Source organism: Hemibagrus wyckioides, linkage group LG09, assembly GCF_019097595.1.
Source record: "Hemibagrus wyckioides isolate EC202008001 linkage group LG09, SWU_Hwy_1.0, whole genome shotgun sequence".
Lineage (NCBI taxonomy): Eukaryota > Metazoa > Chordata > Actinopteri > Siluriformes > Bagridae > Hemibagrus > Hemibagrus wyckioides.
The window spans coordinates 13,458,886-13,479,663 of NC_080718.1; the positions used below are offsets into that span (position 1 = coordinate 13,458,886).

Genomic DNA, 20,778 nt, shown 5'->3' on the forward strand with positions numbered 1-20,778 from the left:
GAAAAATAAAAAATAAAAAAAAGCCGAGCTCCCACACCAATTTATTGCTCAGATTACAGCTTTGACTTTTAATTTATGTAACTCATGAACGTTTTATTTTTTTCTTAATATCATTACAGTGCCATCAACCGGCAGGTGTAAAATATGCACACGCTGTACTAACATTTTTGTACGGATTTCTTCAAATCCAACAAAACAAACTAGTACAAGTATTTTAAAACTATTGTGTCACTGAAGACATGCTATTAGAGGACACACAGGTCAGACTGAATTTAAGAATAATAGTTCTTTAAATGCTAATAAACGTCTTCACCTTATGAATTATGAATGTTTCTAATCAACTGCAGTTTTGTGATTTCAAATGTAATAAGACTACCTGCAAAAACTAAAGTGTTTATTCATTTTCACATTAATAAACGTGTCATTTGTATCCTAGTGATTTTGCAATATATGATTTGTATCAAGAATACGATCTTAATATCTCACAAATATGCCCTGAAGCATACTGGAATCTAAAGTCCAATAAAGTGCTTTTAACAAATGCACTCTTACATGTAAATCACTATGTCTTTCTCAATGTCTTTTTTAAAGAGCTCAGGAATTTCTGTGAAATTCTCCAGTGTGGAAAAGATCTTGGTTTGTTTGTTACAGTAATATTAACAATGATGTACAAAATGAATGTTCTGAAAATGTACTCCAGGGATGAAAAGATTTGCAAGCTTTACCTAAAGTAGAGCACGGAGTAATATTATAACACCCACAATCTTTAATAACAATGGAAAAGGCACAGTGATGTGAATAAGTGAAGTAAATGAAAATGTTCAAATTCAGTGACCAGCAAAAAATACCCCTTAAAATAACAGACAAAACCTGAAGGCATTGCACAGCTCATATTTGCATGAACATGCATCAAATGCTAATTACCACAGCAAAATTCATATCAACTCAAAAGAAATAATTTGACAGAATGGACATCATCTCAAAAAAAAAAAAAAAAATCTACATTGGTCATTAACTCAGTACATATATGAGCATGTAGATACTCACTGAGACAGAGAGGTGCTGGTCCTTGTGATTAAGCTCTGGTGGACTAACGTGTCTGTATACACAGTAAGGACTAATAGAGAGCTACAAAGAACTTGAGCTGCTCTTCATTTGAGCAGGTTCTGGAGCATGGCTGTGGCATAGGTGGGCCGAGCCTGCTTGCTCTCGATGGCGTTCCTTAGATACTGGATCCCCCCGCAGCGTTCCCAAATCTCCTCAAACTGCCGAGGTAGAATCTCTGCTCCACGTTTCCGTGTCAGACCCGTCTCCTCCAGACTCAGCTCGCACATCTCCATATCATCTTTTCCTAACAACACAGCACATCACACATTCTTAAACACTCATAACAGAAAAAGTACAATTTATTTTATATCATGTATACCACTTCAATGGCATTTTCAAGCACTTTACCACCTAATCTTTATTTTTCATGTCATTTCACGGTCTGTACCGCTTATCCGATCTATCCTCGGGTCACGGGGAGCATCTCACCTGTGCCTATCTTAGGTGTCATCGGGCATCAAGGCAGGATACACCGCCAACCCATCGAAGGGCAAACACACTCATTCACTCGCGCAATCACACACTTTGGGCAATTTAGAGACACCAATAAACCTAGTAGCATGTCTTTGGACTGTGGGAAGAAACTGGAGCACCCGGAGGAAACCCACCAAGCACAGGGAGAACATGCAAACTCCACACACACAGTGAGCGGGAGCGAGACTCGACCCCAGGACGCTTGAGGTGTGAGGCGAATTATATTATATTATATTATATTATATTATATTATATTATATTATATTATATTATATTATATTATATTATATTATATTATATTATATTATATTATATTATATTATATTATTTTATATTATATTATATTATATTATATACAAATAAATTTGTATCAGCACCCCCTCCAAAATTACCCAGATGTAACCAATTCCTTTGTTTTTGCTACACACTGACAGTTTTACGATCAAAAGATGAATATGAGATGACAGATCAGAACTTCGAAGTTCATTTCTTGATATTTGCATCTAGATGTTGAACTGACTTACTGATATGTTCTTATGTTTATTTAAACACACCCATTTTTCCAAGTGATCAGAAATATTGGATATTAGATGTATACCATCCAATTGAGTTTAGAATACTGGATGTAAACCTCTTTTAAGGCATACACAAGTAACTATACATCAGACATCTATTGTTTACTGTTATAGTTACATTTGATCTTGAAATAAAGTGGTATGTACACCACTGTAAAGGCATACTTCTGCATTTTATAACCGAATCTGCATTTGAGCACCCGCACCTCCAAATGTATTGAAATGGCAAAGATAATTCTGTTGGGTTTTTTGCATACAATGGAGACATTTGGATTTGGGATCACAATATGAATATGAGATGATGGATCAGAATTTGTTGCATTTAAATCCAGATGTGTTAAACTACTTAGGACATTGCACCATTTGTTTGAACACGCACATTTTTCAAGTGATCAAAATATTGGAACGGAAGAAATATAGAGGACAAACCACAACAAGTAAACTCACTCAACAGTAACATCTAGCAGTGTGTTGAAAGGCAGGATCTGCTCATGACCCAAAAAAGTGCAAGCATGGGTCAAGCACAGCAGTGACAAGTCTACTGTAATTTCCTTTAAGACACTGTGTCCAATTGTGTGGTCTGTCACCAAAGGTACAGGGTTTTAAGTAGTTTAATATATCTAGAACATTCTGAGCCATCATCTCATGTACGTCTTTAGTGTATAGCAAAAAAAAATTAAAATAAAAAGGATGGCCTTGCCACTCCAGTACTTTCAGAGATTATTCTCTGTGATCAGCGTATACAATAGACATGTTTCCTATTCAAAAACCATTTGTTATATAACTCTAAGGCTAACTGCAATCAATGTGTGCAGTGCAGGCAATAAACACACACACAAACAGGTTTGTGAAACACTTTAACAAATTCTTCAGTCTAAGTTAGATGTAAATTAAGCTTTTAGTTTGTGTAAATCATCCTTTCAGAATTGAGAGACTTCTTTTTCCACAGGGTTTGTGCATTTGGGTAATCATTGTAGAAACAAAAAGCACAGCAGTGCCTGAGGTTCTGCCTGATCTCAAATGAATACCCCCAAACTTTATAGAAAGCATAAGTTACCAAAATTTGTTTTTATAATATTGTTTTAAAACGGGATAAAACTACATACATATAGCTTCGGTTAGATGTTATTTCATGTCTCTCTCATCCTGAGCCTTTTATTGCTGGATTTTAAGGGTATAGCCAGCTCCAGGATTATTGCCACCCTGGATAAAAATGGGTTTAAAAATCGTCTTTGTGTTTAATCGGTGTAGTTTGTATTTTGCAAGATAACAGCAAGTTGCAAATGCATCACTCTTAGCACTGACTGTTCACTTGCTGCTTAATAGATCCCACACCTTTACAGGTGCCACTGTAACAAGATATTAAGTGTTATACCCTTTAGATTTTTAATGTTTTGGCTGATCAGTGTACGTTGTAAAAAGAACAAAAAGGCTTTCTTATAGCATTCCTTCCAAACAATATATTGACAGGAAAGTGGTGTCTAATTGTAGAGTTGAAGACATGATGACTCCGAAAAAACACCATTTTTCTGCAGTTGTGCTCCTTATAGAAATGTTCAGCACTTTAACCTCACTCTGAGTCTGTGTCCTTTGCTAGGCAGGTTCAGTACAACCTGGTTCAACAATATTACTCTAAAAGTGTATATGGGCAATATCTAGGTTTCTTGATCTATTTCCTGATTTATTTCTGTTAACATACTTTTGTCTTGTTTCATGTGTGTCTCTAGTCTTCTCCATGTCAATGAAAAGTGTATTTGGTGTCTGTATCATTAATACAAGAGGATCAGGAAGTCACAGGTGACCACTCGGGTTAACTTAAATATATGCACTGTTATAACATACAATATGTTAAATATGTTAATATACTGTTAACAAATAATGTTATCACTATAATAGTTTACAATTTTTGCAGAAGAATTTCTAGTGGTGCGCTAATTGTGAAATATGTGGTTCATGCTATTTTTAGTGGGAGATTATGCTAATTAACCACAGACAATTTTCCATAAACTTTTTAAAGGGTGACAACTGTTTTGGAGCTGACATTAAAACCAGCTGTTGGTTTTCAATTTTATAAACTCAAAACTCAGCCACTTGACTTCAATTACAAGTGATGGAGTTGAGTAAACAGGTTTTCCGTTTCTTTTCTTAGTACGTGCAATATATCAAAATCTAATAAGAGTTTGCAAGTGCAGACTACAGCTTCAACTAAATGGTATAAAGAGTGAAACTGTTATTGTGTGTGGCGGTGGGGAGGAGGGGCAGTGTTTGGACTGTTTTGAGCTTGTTGAATAGTAGTCAGGAGACAGGAAGGTAGTGGATGCAGAAACTCCAGCACATGCAGAAAAAAAGTAAGAGATGGAAATTTATATAAAGTGCCGCTTCAGACATGGTCTTTCTCACAAATCTGAGTTATTTCAAAAGTCATTATATGTAGAGGTCAGGTTTAAAAATACTGCATTATTCCTCCAAGCACTGGAAACCTTGACTACCTGCTACAAGTAGAATCGGCTGTTTGTCTGGGTGCAACTCCATTTGCCGTGCAATCCAGGGGCCGTCAAAATGAGCATACCACCAACCCTTCTTCTTATTCTGTGGGTCTTTATACTGGTCTGCAGGGCGGATGAAAGGGATGCGAAAGTAGCGCTGTTGCCTATTCATGGCAATCTCCTGCTGCCGGGCAGGAACAGGAGGAGCTGGGTTCTGCTGGGCTGGAATGACATTACAAATAAATTTGAAAGTTAATGCAAGCAGGACAGAGTGGAATAGCATAAAAGATATAAGAACCTACTGGTTCTAATCTCTGTTTGAAGGGTCCTTTATGAATAAAAGATTCAATAGAAAGTAATGACAGCAAGTCAATCAGGTGAAGTAACATTAGCTCAAAATATCTGATGGAAAACACAGAATGTTGTTTAAAGTAAGAGATCCCCCCCTGAGAATGTGAGGATATGCATGCTAGCAAGAGCAACAAAGCACGTGTATTTGTTTTTTGCAGGTGAAAACTTGTCACCTGTTGAATGTAATTTTCATGAAAGAAAAGAGGCCATCATGACATTTTAATTCCCTGGGAACACTGGTGTATTTTGTGAGAGCTGCTTCTAGTGGTGTGCTTAAACACACCAGAAAAGCTAAAAGGCTCATTAAAACCTAGGGGGAAAAAAGAGAACAATCTGGTTCACCTGAGGCATGCTCCAGCAACAGATACACCACACACACACACACACACACACACCATCCTCACCTGCTGTGCACTACAGGAATGACATTTTGCTTTCACAAAAGGAAATTCTTAGAAACTCACAACGAATGAACAGAATCACACTATCTTTCTAAGAATATTGACGTACATGCTGTACCCAGTGTGTATGAACTGTGTTAAAATGTTTTATATTACCATAGTCTGTGACAGATTTGGGAGCTCTCTGATCAGTTTCAGTGTTGCGCTTCTTGTTCTTTGACTTCCAGGCATGATAGACCTTTAAACGACGATGGAACTCCTCTCTGCATGCTGCCAATAGTTCAATATCTACAAAAGTGTGACATTTGGATTAAACAAAATGAAAAAGTATTTATTGCTTTACTATCATGCACACTGTAATTCTATTAATAAAGACCATAAGGGGGAAAAAAAGCATATGGTTATAGTCTTATATTGAATAGGAAAATACATTTTCTATAAATCTCACACCACATCAAAATGTATTTTCCCCAGAAAAATTCTCTGCTGGCAGTAAAATGTGAGAGAAGCAATCAGAAAGCGTTCCCGTTCTTACCACAGGAGGTGTTGATAGCATCTCGAAGCTCTGCATATTTCCATTTGCTCAAGTCGTACTTCTTCACCCCGACGGCTGCTTTGCTGGCTTGTACTTGCGGACCCCTGAAAGCACAGAATCATTCTCATTTACACAGTAGAACAGACAAATGAACCGCTTTTTCACAGGAAATGTACAAAGAAAGACTGATCAAATTAACTAGGCTCTGGGTAGAAAGAAGCCTCACAATTTGAAACTTCAAAATAAAGCTACAGTTTTCTGCCTTTAGAAATTACAGAACAAATCAATACGGCACTGAGAAAATCAGTGCATACCTTTGCAGCGTAGTTAAGGGAATGGAAGTGCTAGAGGATGGAAAGAATAAAAAGAGAGAGAGATCAAAGAGAAAGCATGTAAATGTATGTGGGATTTTGCAATAATGTAAGAATCATGCCAGTCCTTTCTGACAGCTCAATCAAAGTCAGGATTTAATGCTTATTAAATCAAGCTATTCTCAGTTCAAACAGGTTCTATGGCACTCAGATTCATAATCCTATTCATCTTACTCTACCTGGCCTCTGGAGTATCTGTCAATAGTGCAGTTAGGAGATTATGTCCAAAGAGCAAAATAAGTCAATAAAGAAAAGTGAAACAGATGGGCATATAATAATAGCAGGGGATGGTGTTTTTCATGCTGTGCTCTGATCATTTCGAAGGTATAAGACAGACCAGAAAGTGTTGACATACAACCAGTATGCCAAAATGTCTGAACAGAACAGAAAACTTAATACTCAGGTAAAGGTAAATGGAATCATTATAATTCCTCAGAAGTTTTGTTTAAAACTATTTTTAATCACGTGGCTCTGTTATGAATTCCATAATTGTTTTGATGTGACTCCTTCAGATTGCAAAAAAATATAAAAATGGCATACACATAAAATGTTATGTTGTTTTGTTACACTCATAAATTGTCATATGAAAGCAAGAAACTGATAGTCTGTTTTTCACTGGTTGTTTATATGAGCATGTTGCAGAGAAGTTGACAGACATACGCACAGTTTTGTGGACACCTCTTTTGACTCTTGACAGCTGTTAGTAGCAAAGCTGCTTAGCTCAGCCTGTCCCACTGCTTAACCCACATAGGTGTCAGCAAGTGTCATGCACAAATGCACATGCACAAACAATTTTACGAGTGGGTGACTGAGCACCTCATGCTCCGGCTCTGGAAAAGCAATCCACATACCAAACTAGAAAATTTAAACGTGGCTGAAGTAATTGCAAGAGCTATGATGCTCCACAAAGCTCGTAAAACAGGCTGGTTCGGTCAGGGTTGCAAAATTAAGAGCCCAGCTTGGTAGTAGTGTCCTTCATTCTATATTTGTATACTAGCATACTGAGGCATTTGATAGTACTGCCAATGTTAAATTAATTGTGTAACATAATTGATCAAGTGCACAAACCTGACCTTGGATAAAATATAACGTTTGTGGATAAGCAAATAAATGTGATCCGTCCCGTGTAATGCTGCAAATGCTGTACCGCATACAATGAAGGATTGATGAATGAATTTAGGTTAGAATCAAGCTAGGATTTGTCCACTGTTTATGGTTGCTTTGTAGCAGAAGGTTGGTGAAAGATTTAGAAGACACTAGGGATTTAGTGAGTATGCTTTGTCTGTGTGCGCTGTGATCATTTATCATTTGTGCTAATTATCACTTCTTGTGTACAACGCAATGCCTGTCAAACCATCACTGAAAAAAGGAACGAGGAAAAAAAAAAAGTTGTCTGGCTACTTGTGACCAAAGTAAGAAACTATTGAATACTGGCTTTTTCATTTCTTTAGCAGAAGATAAAAGATGAAGCCCTCTGTGCAGCCTGTTTAGCTTCATTCATCACATGCCTTCACAATGAATACCTACTCTGAAGGTCCATGTGGCAATTGAGAAAGCAATAGGATCTCAGGGGGTAGACACAATGTTCATTTGAATCACAAAGCCAGTTTCCTATCACAAAGCTGTTTACTTGGCTGCAGTTTTGATTTTTTATGCTGTTTCACAAAAGCAGCACAGCAGCAGGCCTTTTTCATATGGAAATCTCGGTCAGAGAACATCTGCAATCAGTAGAAATTTTGTGGATCTAACATCACCCGACACTAACTTCAGCAGTGACAGGGAGATGCTGCTGTGTGATTGCATGTGTTTGTACCTGCGTAGGCTGAGGTCCATCTGAGACTCATCCTGGATGAGTTCAGTTTCATTCTGAGCTATTCTCATGGCCAGCTCTCGGTCCCTCCTTTCCTGCTCCTGTACTGTTTGCCTTTGAACCTCCTCCTCCCGCTCTAGAGCCAACTGAAGGTCCAATTCCACCTGTATCACAGAACACACACACACACACAAACACCCAGTGGCTAAAGTGGCCAGTGGTATCTGGCCACAGTGTCTGGAATATTCATGCAGGTCTGCCACAGAGCCATGGCAGAGAGGCCCTTAATGCAGCTATATTATAATGCAAGGCCCTTAATGCAGCTATATTATATGCCTGGAATGTGTTCTGCCTTACTTTCAAGGTAATTTGAATAAAATGTCAGTAATGCCAAATTAATACAATAATTACCACACAACAGCAATAATTTGATGCTGCATCCAGGTATTAAATGGTATATTTCATAACATTTAACAGTTGCATTTAATTTTAATCTGTTCACAGAAATGAACTCTCCTTGATTCAGAAGTAGTTTTAATTATTTCTGTTGGAAGTAAGTAATTGATTCACTCTGTGTTATGTTTATTTTATTCAATTATTTTTTACTTCTGATCTGAATTTGACTGTGTTCCTATTTATCTAAGGCTTTTCCTGAACTTCCTTTTACGCTTTTAAGCTTTAAGCTTACGTTTTAAGCTTGCCCTGAATCTCAGCAAATAACCTCTCACCAGTAGGAGATCTGCAAAGGGACCCATCAAACAGAACATTTCAGCAACACAATGCTATAGTTTAAAAGAAGAGCTTGTAAGAAATGTAAGCATGACTGCTTCAGTGGGAACTGACCCAGTGGGGTCGACAAGATTTAGACCTCATCTAGAGAGTGAGCTTGCAACCTATTTCGACTACTTTCAGCATTTCATCAAATCCTGGAATTCAGCTGGTGAAGAACAAAGAAAGTATTTGACATCCATGACCAAATAAGCAACCAGGCTGAAGTGTTAGCTCAAAACACAATGCAGTTCTTATGGAAGAGAGCAGCGTATATAATGCTATAAACACACCTGAATGCTGAAGGGAAGACAGATAGGCTGTCAAAAGAAAAATTAAATCAAAAATAAAAACATATTAAAAATGTAAATATGCAATACCTGTAGGATTCGTTCATCTTCTTCCCGCTTCTTCCTCTCTTCCTCTTCTTGCTTCCTTTTCTGCTCCATCTCTGCTTTCCTGTGGTAATAGAGAATAAGGAAGGATCTTATTCCAATAGAAAAAGCAAATGGCCGAAAGAAATGATTCTTATTTCATCTAGTTTTTCATCATTGGTTTATGTCAATTTTTTAAACTCTGCTTATAAAAAAGAAAATCATTAAAATTTAATTTTAATTTATTATAATCATCCTGAGCAGCAGAAAGATCCACTGATGTCACATATGCAAGTTTGAGAATTTAATTTAATTATTTATCAATTAATCATTTATTAATTCAAATAAACTCTTGTGGTTTACCTAAAAAAATCTGCAAGTAATGCAGACTTGAATTTTTCCATGTGGAAATATCACTTTACTATACTGGGAACAATGGGCAGGAAGAAGCCAACATAGGAGGTAGATAAATGATGCCAGTGCACTGCTTCAAATTAACACTATCCATTCTTTAGCAATAAAACTTTCTTCTCAGATTCACATAATGTTTAAGCAAATTCACATGCTTTCAGGGACAGGATAAAATGAGACAGTACATTATAGTGTAAAACTCTTCAAGAGAACACTGATGATATAAGGCAAGTCATCATCAAATCTCCCCAACGATTAAGTGAGCCTTACATGCGCCGATCATCTTCCTCCTGTTTGCGTAACTGTGCCTCTTCTTCACGCCTCTTTCTCTCCTTCTCCATTTCTTCCTGGATGTGTTTCAGCCGCTCCATCTCCTCCTCTTCCTGCTTCTTCTTCTGCATAGAGGAAAGCAGCTGCTCCGAGCGCTTCACCAAGTCCTCATATTCCTGTTCAATCTCTGTGCGACTCATCACTGTAGTCTAAGTGATACAGAACACATAAAGACAGACTTTCAGGAGGAACCCAAATACAGGGAACACCTAGCATCAGCTTGGGGTAAACAGTAATGGAGAAGACACAATACAGTTGTCACTCATGATGATTTTTGGCTCTGTTTACTCATCGCCAGTCCCTACACATTGTCCAAATCTGGCACAACAAAACAAATTTAGTCCTTCACATGTATGACTCCTCTAGAACTGCTGAAAAAAAGACACCACACATTTTCATAATGCTACAAATACATAAAACAGCTCTTCAGTTTTATTATATGCATGCTGTTACATGCCCAGTCTAACCTATTGAAAATCAAAATCAAAAAACATAACTTCCCCGGCCATACTGCTAGCCACGAAATGCCCATTTATCCCAGAATTCACACTCTCCCAGCAAAAGAAAACAACATGGCAGATTGTGTCACTAAGGTGGTTAGCTTGCTTTCATATCCTGCAGGTCCTCATTAATCCAGAGCATCATCTTAGTACTGTCTGGCAGAGGGGCTTCCAAAGGGTTGTTGTTTTATACAGAGCCAATTGAGGCAATAAAGTGGAAAAGATTCAGCTCTAGTGTCAATCAGTTATCACTGAGATGGTTAGGAGGGCATCGTGTCTGAATCGCACTGCCAAAAGCACGCACTTGGCCTGAAATCCTTGTTCCCTCTTAGGGAGGGACAAAATGTTTGGACAGCAAAAAGTCCATTCTAGCAAAAAGGCTTATATGGGTTTGGAGTGTGCAAAGACTACTAATGGAAAGGAGATACAGCAAGATTAGGATGATCATAACCATGTAATTTATTTCCTAACACTCGGTAGCCAGTCAAATTATCCCATGGTTCCAACATGTTTGGTGGAACAAGTCATGCACAGATTTGGTCAATGTGTAGTTTTATGCTTAGGGATTAAGTACAAAATCCAACCTGAGTCTGACCAACATCTGCTTTTTTGCTAGGTTACATTATTGTAATGACTTTTATGCACTGCTTAAGTGCTTTCAGTTGTCTCTGCGTTGAAGCTAATTGGAGTAAAACACGGATCTCTGCTGTGGTCTGAGCAATTCTATTTTGTATTGTAAAGTAATACAAGCACAAAGATAAGAAAACTGCAGCAGGAGCTTGAGACAACAGTTTGTGCATTACATCTTTAGTTTATCTTCACCAGTCCATGAATGACTGCCGCCTGTTGTATTATGAATGGCAAACTGACACCAGGCCTCCAAGCCACTAAAAGACAAAAGGTCACACCACAATGTGCCTTGTCCTAGATTAAAAGATTTCATTAATCTAGTATCCACTTAATGTGGTATTTTTTAGAGCATAATGTTTAATCAACCTCACCTTAATCTTGGCCATGAGGGAGTTGATGGAGGTTGCTAGCTCTTGAATCTGCTTGCTCATCTCCAGCTTGCCCTCTTTCAGACCACTCACAGCCTCATTAAACTTTTCCATTCTCTTCATCAGATTCTGAACCTTTACCAGACCATCAATACTGCAATGCAACAGAAAATCAGTTATAAATAAATATAAAGTAGCAGGATGGATGTAAACCCACAAAACCTACTACATATGGTTCATAAATGAGGAGTTAACGGGAGGTAAGTGGTTTAAAAGCATTAAGACCGGCACCCACCGAGGCTTATGTCTCCTCTTGCACAACCACATGCGGACCGTTTTCTGAATTTTAATGCAGGCGCAGGCCCTGTACTTGATTTTATTCTTCACTGCAGGAAAACGGGGAAAGGACAGGGAGAATACATTTTCTCATTTAGAAGGACAATTAGGGAGCAGAGGCAAGTCTTTTACTCCACAAATTCCCTGTTGAGTGTTCACGACAAGCAAGAGATGATCAATAAAAAGCCATGTTTCTAAGGTTGTAACATTTTCAAGAACACAGAACCTTTTTCGGAAACTCAGGAGATTTAAATGTGCTTCTACCAGAGGAACTAAGGATGAGTTTATTACGTGGGATGTCGATCTAAAAACCTTTTAGGTTTCTTACCTTTTTGTGACCTTTTTTAAAACCCTGCCTATAGCTAACAAGCAATTACTATAGCTTGTTTATATCACCAATGACGCATGACCAGCAAATGTATCTGAAGATTATCTTGTGATACACAGAATTCCAGTGAAAACTCACGTTTGATAACAGACAGTCCACACCACTGGACCTTCTTCCAGCGGCTGCACACCAGCCACTTGTTGACCCGCTGGACCAGCTCTGCCAAGTGCTCTGGGTCAGACCTCATGATCTGGTCAAACTCTGCAAACTGAGATGCACACAGCAGTCACCTTTGAGTTAATACTGCAGACTCTGCAGTCTCTTATTTCATCCATTTTTCGTGATTTATCTGAAGTGTTGGCTTTGACTATTAATTCCAGTCCTATACAGATGATGCTCACCTTTCCAGGACGAAAAAAAACCTTGGTCAGTCCAAACTTGTAATCACTGTCATTAAGCCCCAGCGCTTTAAAGAGAGCCTGCAAAGGACATGTGAAATGGTCAAAACAAAAATTCTGAAGAGAAAGAAAAAAAAAACAAATGTAGCATTCAAGAGAAAGACTTACCTTACAGAAGAGGCGAGGGTCGAGTCTGGCAAGCTTTCCGGGCAGGTATTGCTTGTACATATTATATAGCTCATGGAAAGGGGCTCGGGATGGAAACCCACCCTGCATCAGATCTAGTACTGAAACCATTCCTGGGAATAGCATAGAAAAACATTGGAATGGGAAAACAGGTGAACAAGAAAAATATGACGAATCGTTATCCAAAACGGCCAAAAAAATCCTTTTTATGTTAAAAGGATGCCAAAGTAAAAATTCCACATTCTGAATGTGGAAGCTTTTTTGCATAAGGTTAGTGAAGGAAATGAGCCTTTGCATATGCACACTATCTACTTATAGCTTGTTGGCCACAATCATTCTCTAGAGCTATTTCGTGAGGGTCTTAAGTGCACTAACCATTATTGCTTGCTAAGAAAGACCAAGTGTTGCAAAAGCAGGCTATGACATGTGAAAAAGCTCATTAACGAAGCCCTTCCAGGCTAAGACCACCCCAGGAAGATAATGAAAAACAATCACTGCTCTTCACATTTAATGCATCTACTCAGTGGGCAATATATATGTTCTGAAAAACAAGTGTTGGGATTGATGGACTGTGTTTAGTGGTGCCATATATTTTAAGTGAAACATTTGAAGCCACACTGACAACAGGGAGAAAAGCATGAAAGCCCAGGCATATTCAAAACAAACGGACGCCTAAAATGACCAGGACACTGTGTGTTGCATATGTATCTGGATACACACAAGAACTCCTACCAGAACACTGCAGCTGGGACAGAATCTGAGCTCCTTCAAACTGGTGGCTCACCATCTTCAGATTGGGCTTCACACAGCGGATGAAGCTGGATCCCTTTGTAAACATTAGCAAAGTGACAAGTTAGATAAATGGTTAGCTTGTGCACTGTCTGTGAGCTGTGTTCTAAATAAACTATTATCCAGCTTCTGAATTGGATTAGTAAATCTCCCTACCCTGGGATGTTTCACCCAGACTAAGCCAAGGATTAATGACAATGTAAATGAAAGATTTGACATCATGCACTGTTGGTTGGCAGTAGACATCAATTCAAAGGAATGCTAAGAGATACTCACTGTGCTGCGAAGCTTTTCTAGCAGAAGAATCAATTGAGTCTAAAAAATTGACAGGAAAAAAGACTCTTGAAATACATTTTGTAATGAGTATATTATACAAAACGGAGCGTGTCCCATGCAAACTTCAATCATAGACAACAGCAAGCATATAAAGCAAGGGCAAAACATGCATACTGCTAGTGAGCCAACATGTGAACATCTCACTCCTGTGTTGCAACAGAACCATACTAAATACATAATGAGTATATGAAAGCTAGTATATGAGAATCCATTACAGTGAGAAATCTCTGGTGTGTTGTATGATTACACAGAATTAGAATTGGTGTAAACATATTCTACTTTCCTTAAGGCCATGAAAATGAATAAATGACATTAACACTGAATTTAGCACTACAGTGGCAATGCAAAAACGATCCAGACATCATGAAGCTCTCACACAAACAAGAAGGTTAAGCGAGAGCAGAGAGACAGAGCAGTGGTGGTGGCTGGAGTATGTGACTGGGTTTAGACTTGTAATGGCGGGGTGAGACATGGTAAACTACACCTCTTACTGGGTTTGAGTTTCACAGGCCAGTCTTACCCAGTTATAAGTTTTAGCCTTTCTCCGTTATCTTCTTGTTCTGCCATTCTATCTTTATATTTAAGACATACAAGTTTCTCTCAAGGATGGAGTCAAAAAAAAAAAAACAGGAGAAGGTCTAAGGGGGTAAGAAGAAGAGGAGAAAAGGGACAGAGGGAAGAAATAGAGAACCAGGTTAAAAGTCAGGAGGTCAAGTTCACATAGTCTTCCAAAGTAGTTTATCCTACTTTACTAAAAAGCAAGGGAAAACTCTTAGCAGAAACAACTGTCTGCATTTTTGAAGGACAAATATCTATATTCTATTGCCTTATAATATATAAACCTGGTCTTTTTCTAATAGTTCGAAAAGCATGTTCACCTTGAACTTGTTTCCTACGCTGATGAAGCTGAGTTTGCCAGCCTTCTGCTTGGAGTCCTTTGAGTTTGAGTTGTTCTCAAAGAGATCCCGGACAAACTTGTCCTTCGACTCGCACACAAGGCTCTCCAAGGACATGTGGAGGGCATCATTATTCTTCTCCACAAAACGGGTCTGCTCACACACATACTCAGTCAGCATCAGGCAAAGAATGAGGCCATACACATACATCCAATCTCAGTCCATCACAGCACATTATCACTTAATACCATTTTTGCTCTATGATTTTTATCATTTCAATCAAGGTTCAAACATTAAAAAATGATGAAGATGAAATGCTAAATAAAAAGGGCTATGTAAAACATAAAGGGAAGGTTAAAGGTCGAATGTAAAAGCTTGAATAAAAGTTAGATTTCATATTAATAAAATACATGGCCTTGAAAGAGAAATCAAAATCACAATGGTATATTTCAAATAAATAAAAAGGTAAAGTATGTGTGCTCTAATACATGACCAAGTGTACATACAGTCTCATAGCACACAGCTCCTGCAAAGTGCCTGATGATGAATCCTTCGTCATCTCTTATATTCCTGTGGATTGCTAGTTTAGACTTTCTTGGAATCTGTTGAAAAATAATTCAGAATTCAAGCTTGGTTTCAGTTAGCCAGCATAATGTACTTTATAGTTATAGTCTATATAAGCATTTATGTGGACTACATACAGTATTATAGAAAAGCAGACAATCAACATCAGCCCAAAACAAATCAGACTTCAGGTTTGAAAACAATTGAGGACCATAGCTAACCGTGAGGCGGAAGTGATCTTTGTGCTTGGTGTGAACAGCCTCAGCAAAGTGCTGGTCACTGGGCTGGGGTAGTCGGTTCTCCTCATCAAGTATGTCCAGAATTCCTACCAGTTTTGCCTCAATAAGGTCTACAGAGGGGAATAACGGAATTATAAAATGCGGCATGCAGCAGAGACAGCATACCGCATTAGCATACGATGACCCGGCTGATCAACTATTATCCAGAGCATGTCCGTCCCAAACAAATTTAATGGAATGAAGGCAAAGCCGGGGAGCGTTCGGCTATATTTGGTATTCAGAACAAGGGTATCTATGGGGTGCATTATGCATCAGCAATACATGCAGGTGACTGAGGACTAGACACAGGAACATTCATGTATTTGCATGAGCAGACACCTGTGCTTAAATGAGAGTTGATTGATGAGGGGAAATAGAGTAGAGCCCCCGTGTGTCCATTTGCAAGTCACTAGGATGTGCAATAGGCTGCATTATTAATGGAAGCATTAGCATGGCCTGAGCCTCTGAATGGAAAGTGTCTGTAAGCGCTGTGCCAAATGCCGAGTCCTGTTAGATGCAGAGCTGTTATCTAGGACAGGGCTGAATACTGTGAAGTGCTGAAAATAATGTTAAGCAATAGTTCTTAAATCTCTGCAAAACCATTTATGAACGATCTACACGACATAACAGTTACTGTGAACATAAAAGTACAGGTGTGTGTGTGTGTGTTTTTCACCACATACAACTTGTAGATAACTGTAAAGCTGATTCAGTTTCTGGATACTGTTGCCTTTACATCATAGTCTTAGCTATGTGCATGGCAGCCCTGCATAAAAGTTTTAATAAGCCTCTGGGAACACTGAAGTAGTGACAGTGTACCAAAAGAATAGGTTATCTCGATGTCTATGAAAATCTAGGAAATGCCAACCTTTGTGCTAGAGTCAGCACAAAAAGAAACAGCAGCAGAAGAAGAAGAATTGGGGCTATATGTACAGCTACTTTATGGTACCTTGCAGTGATGTGCAAGCAATTTTATAAATGTAGTTACCTAAGCTGCAAGTTGCTGTATAGAAAATGTACAGCTATATTAAAAATGTCTTTCAGAGATTTGCAGCTAGCTATGCTACAGGGCAAAAAAGCAGATTAACTACATTGTTAAATTCACACTGAAGTCACGACTTCGGTCACATTATTTGCTCTCTTACTAGTATTATTATTGTTGTTGTTGTTGTTTCTATGGATCAACAATTACATCTGTTTACGTTTATTTATTCTGTGGCTAAATAAGAATACAGCTGTCCTAGGCCTGAAACCTGCCACTGATGCCCAGTTATTTCTATGAATTTCACATTATCCAGAAAAAAATAGTAAAATACAGTCCATTTTCTCTTCTCATGTCTAGCCAGGAATCATGTATACAGTTTGTGGTGTACGTTAAGCGTATGTTAATAGTTTGGAAACCTTAAAAGCAATTTTCTTTTTAATTTGAGCAACTGCTACTGCTCAAAACCTGACACCTATTTGATGCATGATATAATGTGTTAGGAAATGGTTAAAAGGAAAGGAAAGTGAATGATACTGACCTATACAATCCTGATTATCAACATAATGAACTTCATTCACTCCCAAACCCTCTTTCTGATACAGTTCTTGTTCCTTAAAAATCAGAAAGAAATAATTAAAAAAAAAAAAAAAGAACAATAGCAATAGTCATTTTTATAAATCATGGTGGAAAATTCATGGTACACAAAAAAAACTACATTAGACATTCAAATAATATTAAACTGGAATTTTTGCTTGTATTGCTACTTTATTATCCAAATTAACCAATCAATACCATTATTCCTAATAATACAAATACTGAGCTTATTGTAAAACTGACTCACCTCTTTCAGTATGCGCTCATTGAAAAACTGCTGCAACTTTTCATTACAGTAGTTGATGCAGAACTGCTCAAAGCTATTGTGCTCAAAATACTCTAGAGGTAAACAGAGTTAAATCTTTATTAGTACCTGAAACCATCCCAGAAAACAGAATAATAATATTAATAATATGCTGGATGAATGTAATGCAGTTTAAACAGTACAGCACAATCAACAATTCTTGCTCTGGTACTAAAAATCGTTAAGCAAAAGTTTACAGAAAAAGGTTCCTGTAAAGAAATAAATTTCCTTTAACACCAAATTTCTCATACAGAAGTGCAGGGTACCTAATGTCAGCAGAATGTACATACACCGGCGCTGCTCTACACACACTCACCAAATCCAGCGATGTCCAGCACTCCAATGAAGTTTGAGGAGGTCTCGAAGGGGAAGCACCGGTTGACCCGTGTGACCACATGATCGAAGAGGCAGCTGTAAATGGCCTTGGCTAGTGCATCACGCGCATTGTTGGCCTGCTCCACCTTCAGTGGCACCCTGGAGAATGGCAAAGTGGGCCAGGAGGAGTCAAAAACTGGGCCAGAACTCCTGTTAATGTAAACTCATCAATATATGTCACTTTGGCTTTACTTCAACCCGTCTCAAAAGCTGTCAGCCACTTCTCCCTTAAAGGCATTTTTATCACTGCTAGATAGGCCAACTTTAAAAAGCGAATGAGAAATAAGACAAAAACCAAAAGCTTATAATAATAATACAATGTGAATATTTTCTCTGAACACTATTTTGAAGGAAAGAGTTTGTGACATTGTGCTGAAACTTTTCTCTATTCTTTACTCTCTCATTTCACCTCCTGAGCCCTGGATTGAAGTTATAATGGAGAGTAAGAACTGGAATTTGAGAGTGTTCTTTCTCTTAGCATATCTACTGCTTTCCATTTGAAGCACACACTTTCAGCTCCCACAACCATATGAAGCCTTTCTAATGCCAAACACTGCACATACTGTACAGTATAGTCTCAGGCCTAGCATTATACAACAGCTAGTTCCAGTCCACTAATTTGAACACTTGAATGGAGTTACAAAATTATATCCGCATTGTGTACGTCACTCTGCTCTGTTATCAGCACGTAAAATCCCACTGTCTATTTTGAAACGGTTTCTACAGTAATGTTAGTGATCATTATCAGTGGAAATGGCAAACAATAATTTCGAATACGAATAAGAAGATGCTTGCGAGTTGAAGATGAGAAGGAAGAAAGGAACACTAACTTTAAACACCTTTAACAGTAATGTACAAATCAATGTGAGCTAGCTAGCCAGCTATGATATAAAGAGAGAGTTTGGCTTATTTTCTGTTATTGGAGAAAAAAAATAAACAGAACAATTGGCCATTTTGTGTCTGAAATGTATCTTGCTCAATATTAACTTCTTGTTTATAGAACTGTTGCATGAAAGCAATATGTGTGCCAATCTGTGCCAATATTCAATATAACTGCACTCTTGCCTCTTCTCGGGTGATATTGTTTAATTCATTTCCAGGGTGATCAAACAGAAGAGTGGAAAATAACAGAGAAGTCTGTGGATTAAAAAGAAAATAAGTCCTTAGAATTATCATCTATGTTTCAACAAACAATCTAAGATTGTTTTGTTTTTTTGTTGTTCCTGCTTATTATTTTTAGCATTTTTCTAGTTTATCACGTTCATTGTGATTTCTTTTCAAAAATCAAATTCAATTTCTAAATGCAACTTTTAATTTCGACGCTTTTTCATCATCTATTTTTATCAAATAATATTCGTTACCTCCACCCTCCTGCGTAGCTATCCTGAATGATATGGGAGTTTTGTTGTATGAATGATAAAGAACAGAGCATGATGATCAATGATCATCTCAGATGAAGATTTAATCAAATCATCACTGGAGTTATAAAACCAAATATCTGTTTAACGTTGTTTTTATTCAGTTGTATTAAATCCAGTATGTTTTTTATTTAATCAATGCTTTTTTTATTAAACCCTTTTCAATCAATTAATTTCTATTATTTTCACCTCCTGTTATGATATTCGACTTCTATCAGCAACACTGAATTTTCAGAAATAAGAGAAGTTAAATCACAGTAACTGAACGTTTTCGGATACAAAACGGCTTTAAAAAGAATGTTTAAAGCTCTTCGTCTGTCAGACCAGTGATTTTTAACTTGTTGGCCTTTGCTACATGCACTTGTTCGAGCAGACAAGCTTGTATGTCTTTGTCTTTTTTCATAGTGCCATAAAGGGCAATGGCAGATCTCAGACCTTCAGGTTAACTGTTCCACTCCAGTTACTTGAAACAAAAAAATAAATAAATAAATGAAAGTAAAAAAAAAAAACATGTCATGATATGGTAAAGTAATCATATTTTAAGGAACAAACTATAATCCTTCACTTCAGTGCTGCTGGAAAACTACTACACAGTTAACAGAATAGGATATAAACACAAAATGGCTGTGCATTTGTTCTCAACGAATTGAGGGAATATGATACATGCTTGCGAAACTTTAGATCTTCTTACAGACACCTTCTAACAACATCTGTTCTGGGTTAAATATTAATCGTCCTAGCTTCGCCACATCTTTCAAAACAGCAGCGGATCGAAGTAGAAGAACGTTTTGATATTTAGACCCTCTTTCAGCACTTACTCCTGTAAGACTCTGAAGTAAAGAAGGTTTAGATAAGCTCTGGATCTACAAAAGACTTGTAAAGAAACAGAGATAACCATACTTAGGACATCCTCTCTTATGCAATGAATAAAAATGAATCTGCTTAAGTACAACAGAATGATTCCAATGCCAACTAGACTATTAGGTAATATGTTTTCTGGTAGTCACTACACCTCTTGTCCGTAGAGGCTGACATTGGTTATTTTTTGAACCCCTGCTCAGACCAATTACAGCAAGAGGATTTAATAAGAAGATGTGGATCAGGATGAACTGATGAAAGGTAATGCTAGAGGACATTCACATCACAGGGGAGCGAGTTGTGATGAATATGCTGCAGGAGCCTGTTAGGTTTGAGTGGAGCTCTCAGCACAGGATACAGCACACCACTGCTCGTCATTTGAAGTACCTTAATGCGAACAGACACTTCAGAAAATCAAAACGCAAAATCAGCCTGGTTCTGGATCTGCTGCTGAGTGACTGCATGCATGGAAAAGGCTTACTTGAATATATAAAAATAGATATGTCAACATGTTTCTCAGACAGATATGACCTCAATACAAGACCAAAGATCTGATAAATGTCAAATGTAAAACTGCCTGGAAGTGAAAAATTGCAATTGGCAGATATCAACACAATCTAGGTGAGGAGTGGAGAGAAAAAT

The 20,778-nt window shown here is 37.8% G+C and overlaps 1 protein-coding gene across 2 annotated transcripts in view; it reads right to left on the bottom strand.

The window, feature by feature from the left end:
• Positions 1–8: 8 nt before the first annotated feature.
• myo6b (myosin VIb) overlaps positions 9–20,778 on the bottom strand; it is a 33,895-nt gene continuing 13,125 nt past the window's right edge. Inside the window, exons 13-32 of one of the 2 annotated variants that reach the window (XM_058399120.1) lie at positions 17,802–17,959; positions 17,429–17,520; positions 17,126–17,198; positions 15,546–15,673; positions 15,267–15,362; positions 14,743–14,913; positions 13,805–13,843; positions 13,472–13,565; positions 12,722–12,852; positions 12,557–12,634; positions 12,294–12,423; positions 11,787–11,877; positions 11,495–11,645; positions 9,934–10,142; positions 9,259–9,337; positions 8,114–8,274; positions 5,930–6,033; positions 5,551–5,682; positions 4,646–4,864; positions 9–1,351 (exon numbers count right to left, since the gene is read on the bottom strand). In XM_058399120.1, coding sequence (XP_058255103.1) covers positions 1,152–1,351; positions 4,646–4,864; positions 5,551–5,682; positions 5,930–6,033; positions 8,114–8,274; positions 9,259–9,337; positions 9,934–10,142; positions 11,495–11,645; positions 11,787–11,877; positions 12,294–12,423; positions 12,557–12,634; positions 12,722–12,852; positions 13,472–13,565; positions 13,805–13,843; positions 14,743–14,913; positions 15,267–15,362; positions 15,546–15,673; positions 17,126–17,198; positions 17,429–17,520; positions 17,802–17,959 — 2,536 coding nt within the window. In that variant the 3' untranslated portion in view covers positions 9–1,151. The remainder of the gene's footprint in view (positions 1,352–4,645; positions 4,865–5,550; positions 5,683–5,929; positions 6,034–8,113; positions 8,275–9,258; positions 9,338–9,933; positions 10,143–11,494; positions 11,646–11,786; positions 11,878–12,293; positions 12,424–12,556; positions 12,635–12,721; positions 12,853–13,471; positions 13,566–13,804; positions 13,844–14,742; positions 14,914–15,266; positions 15,363–15,545; positions 15,674–17,125; positions 17,199–17,428; positions 17,521–17,801; positions 17,960–20,778) is intronic. The other variant, XM_058399119.1, reaches the window with a different exon arrangement.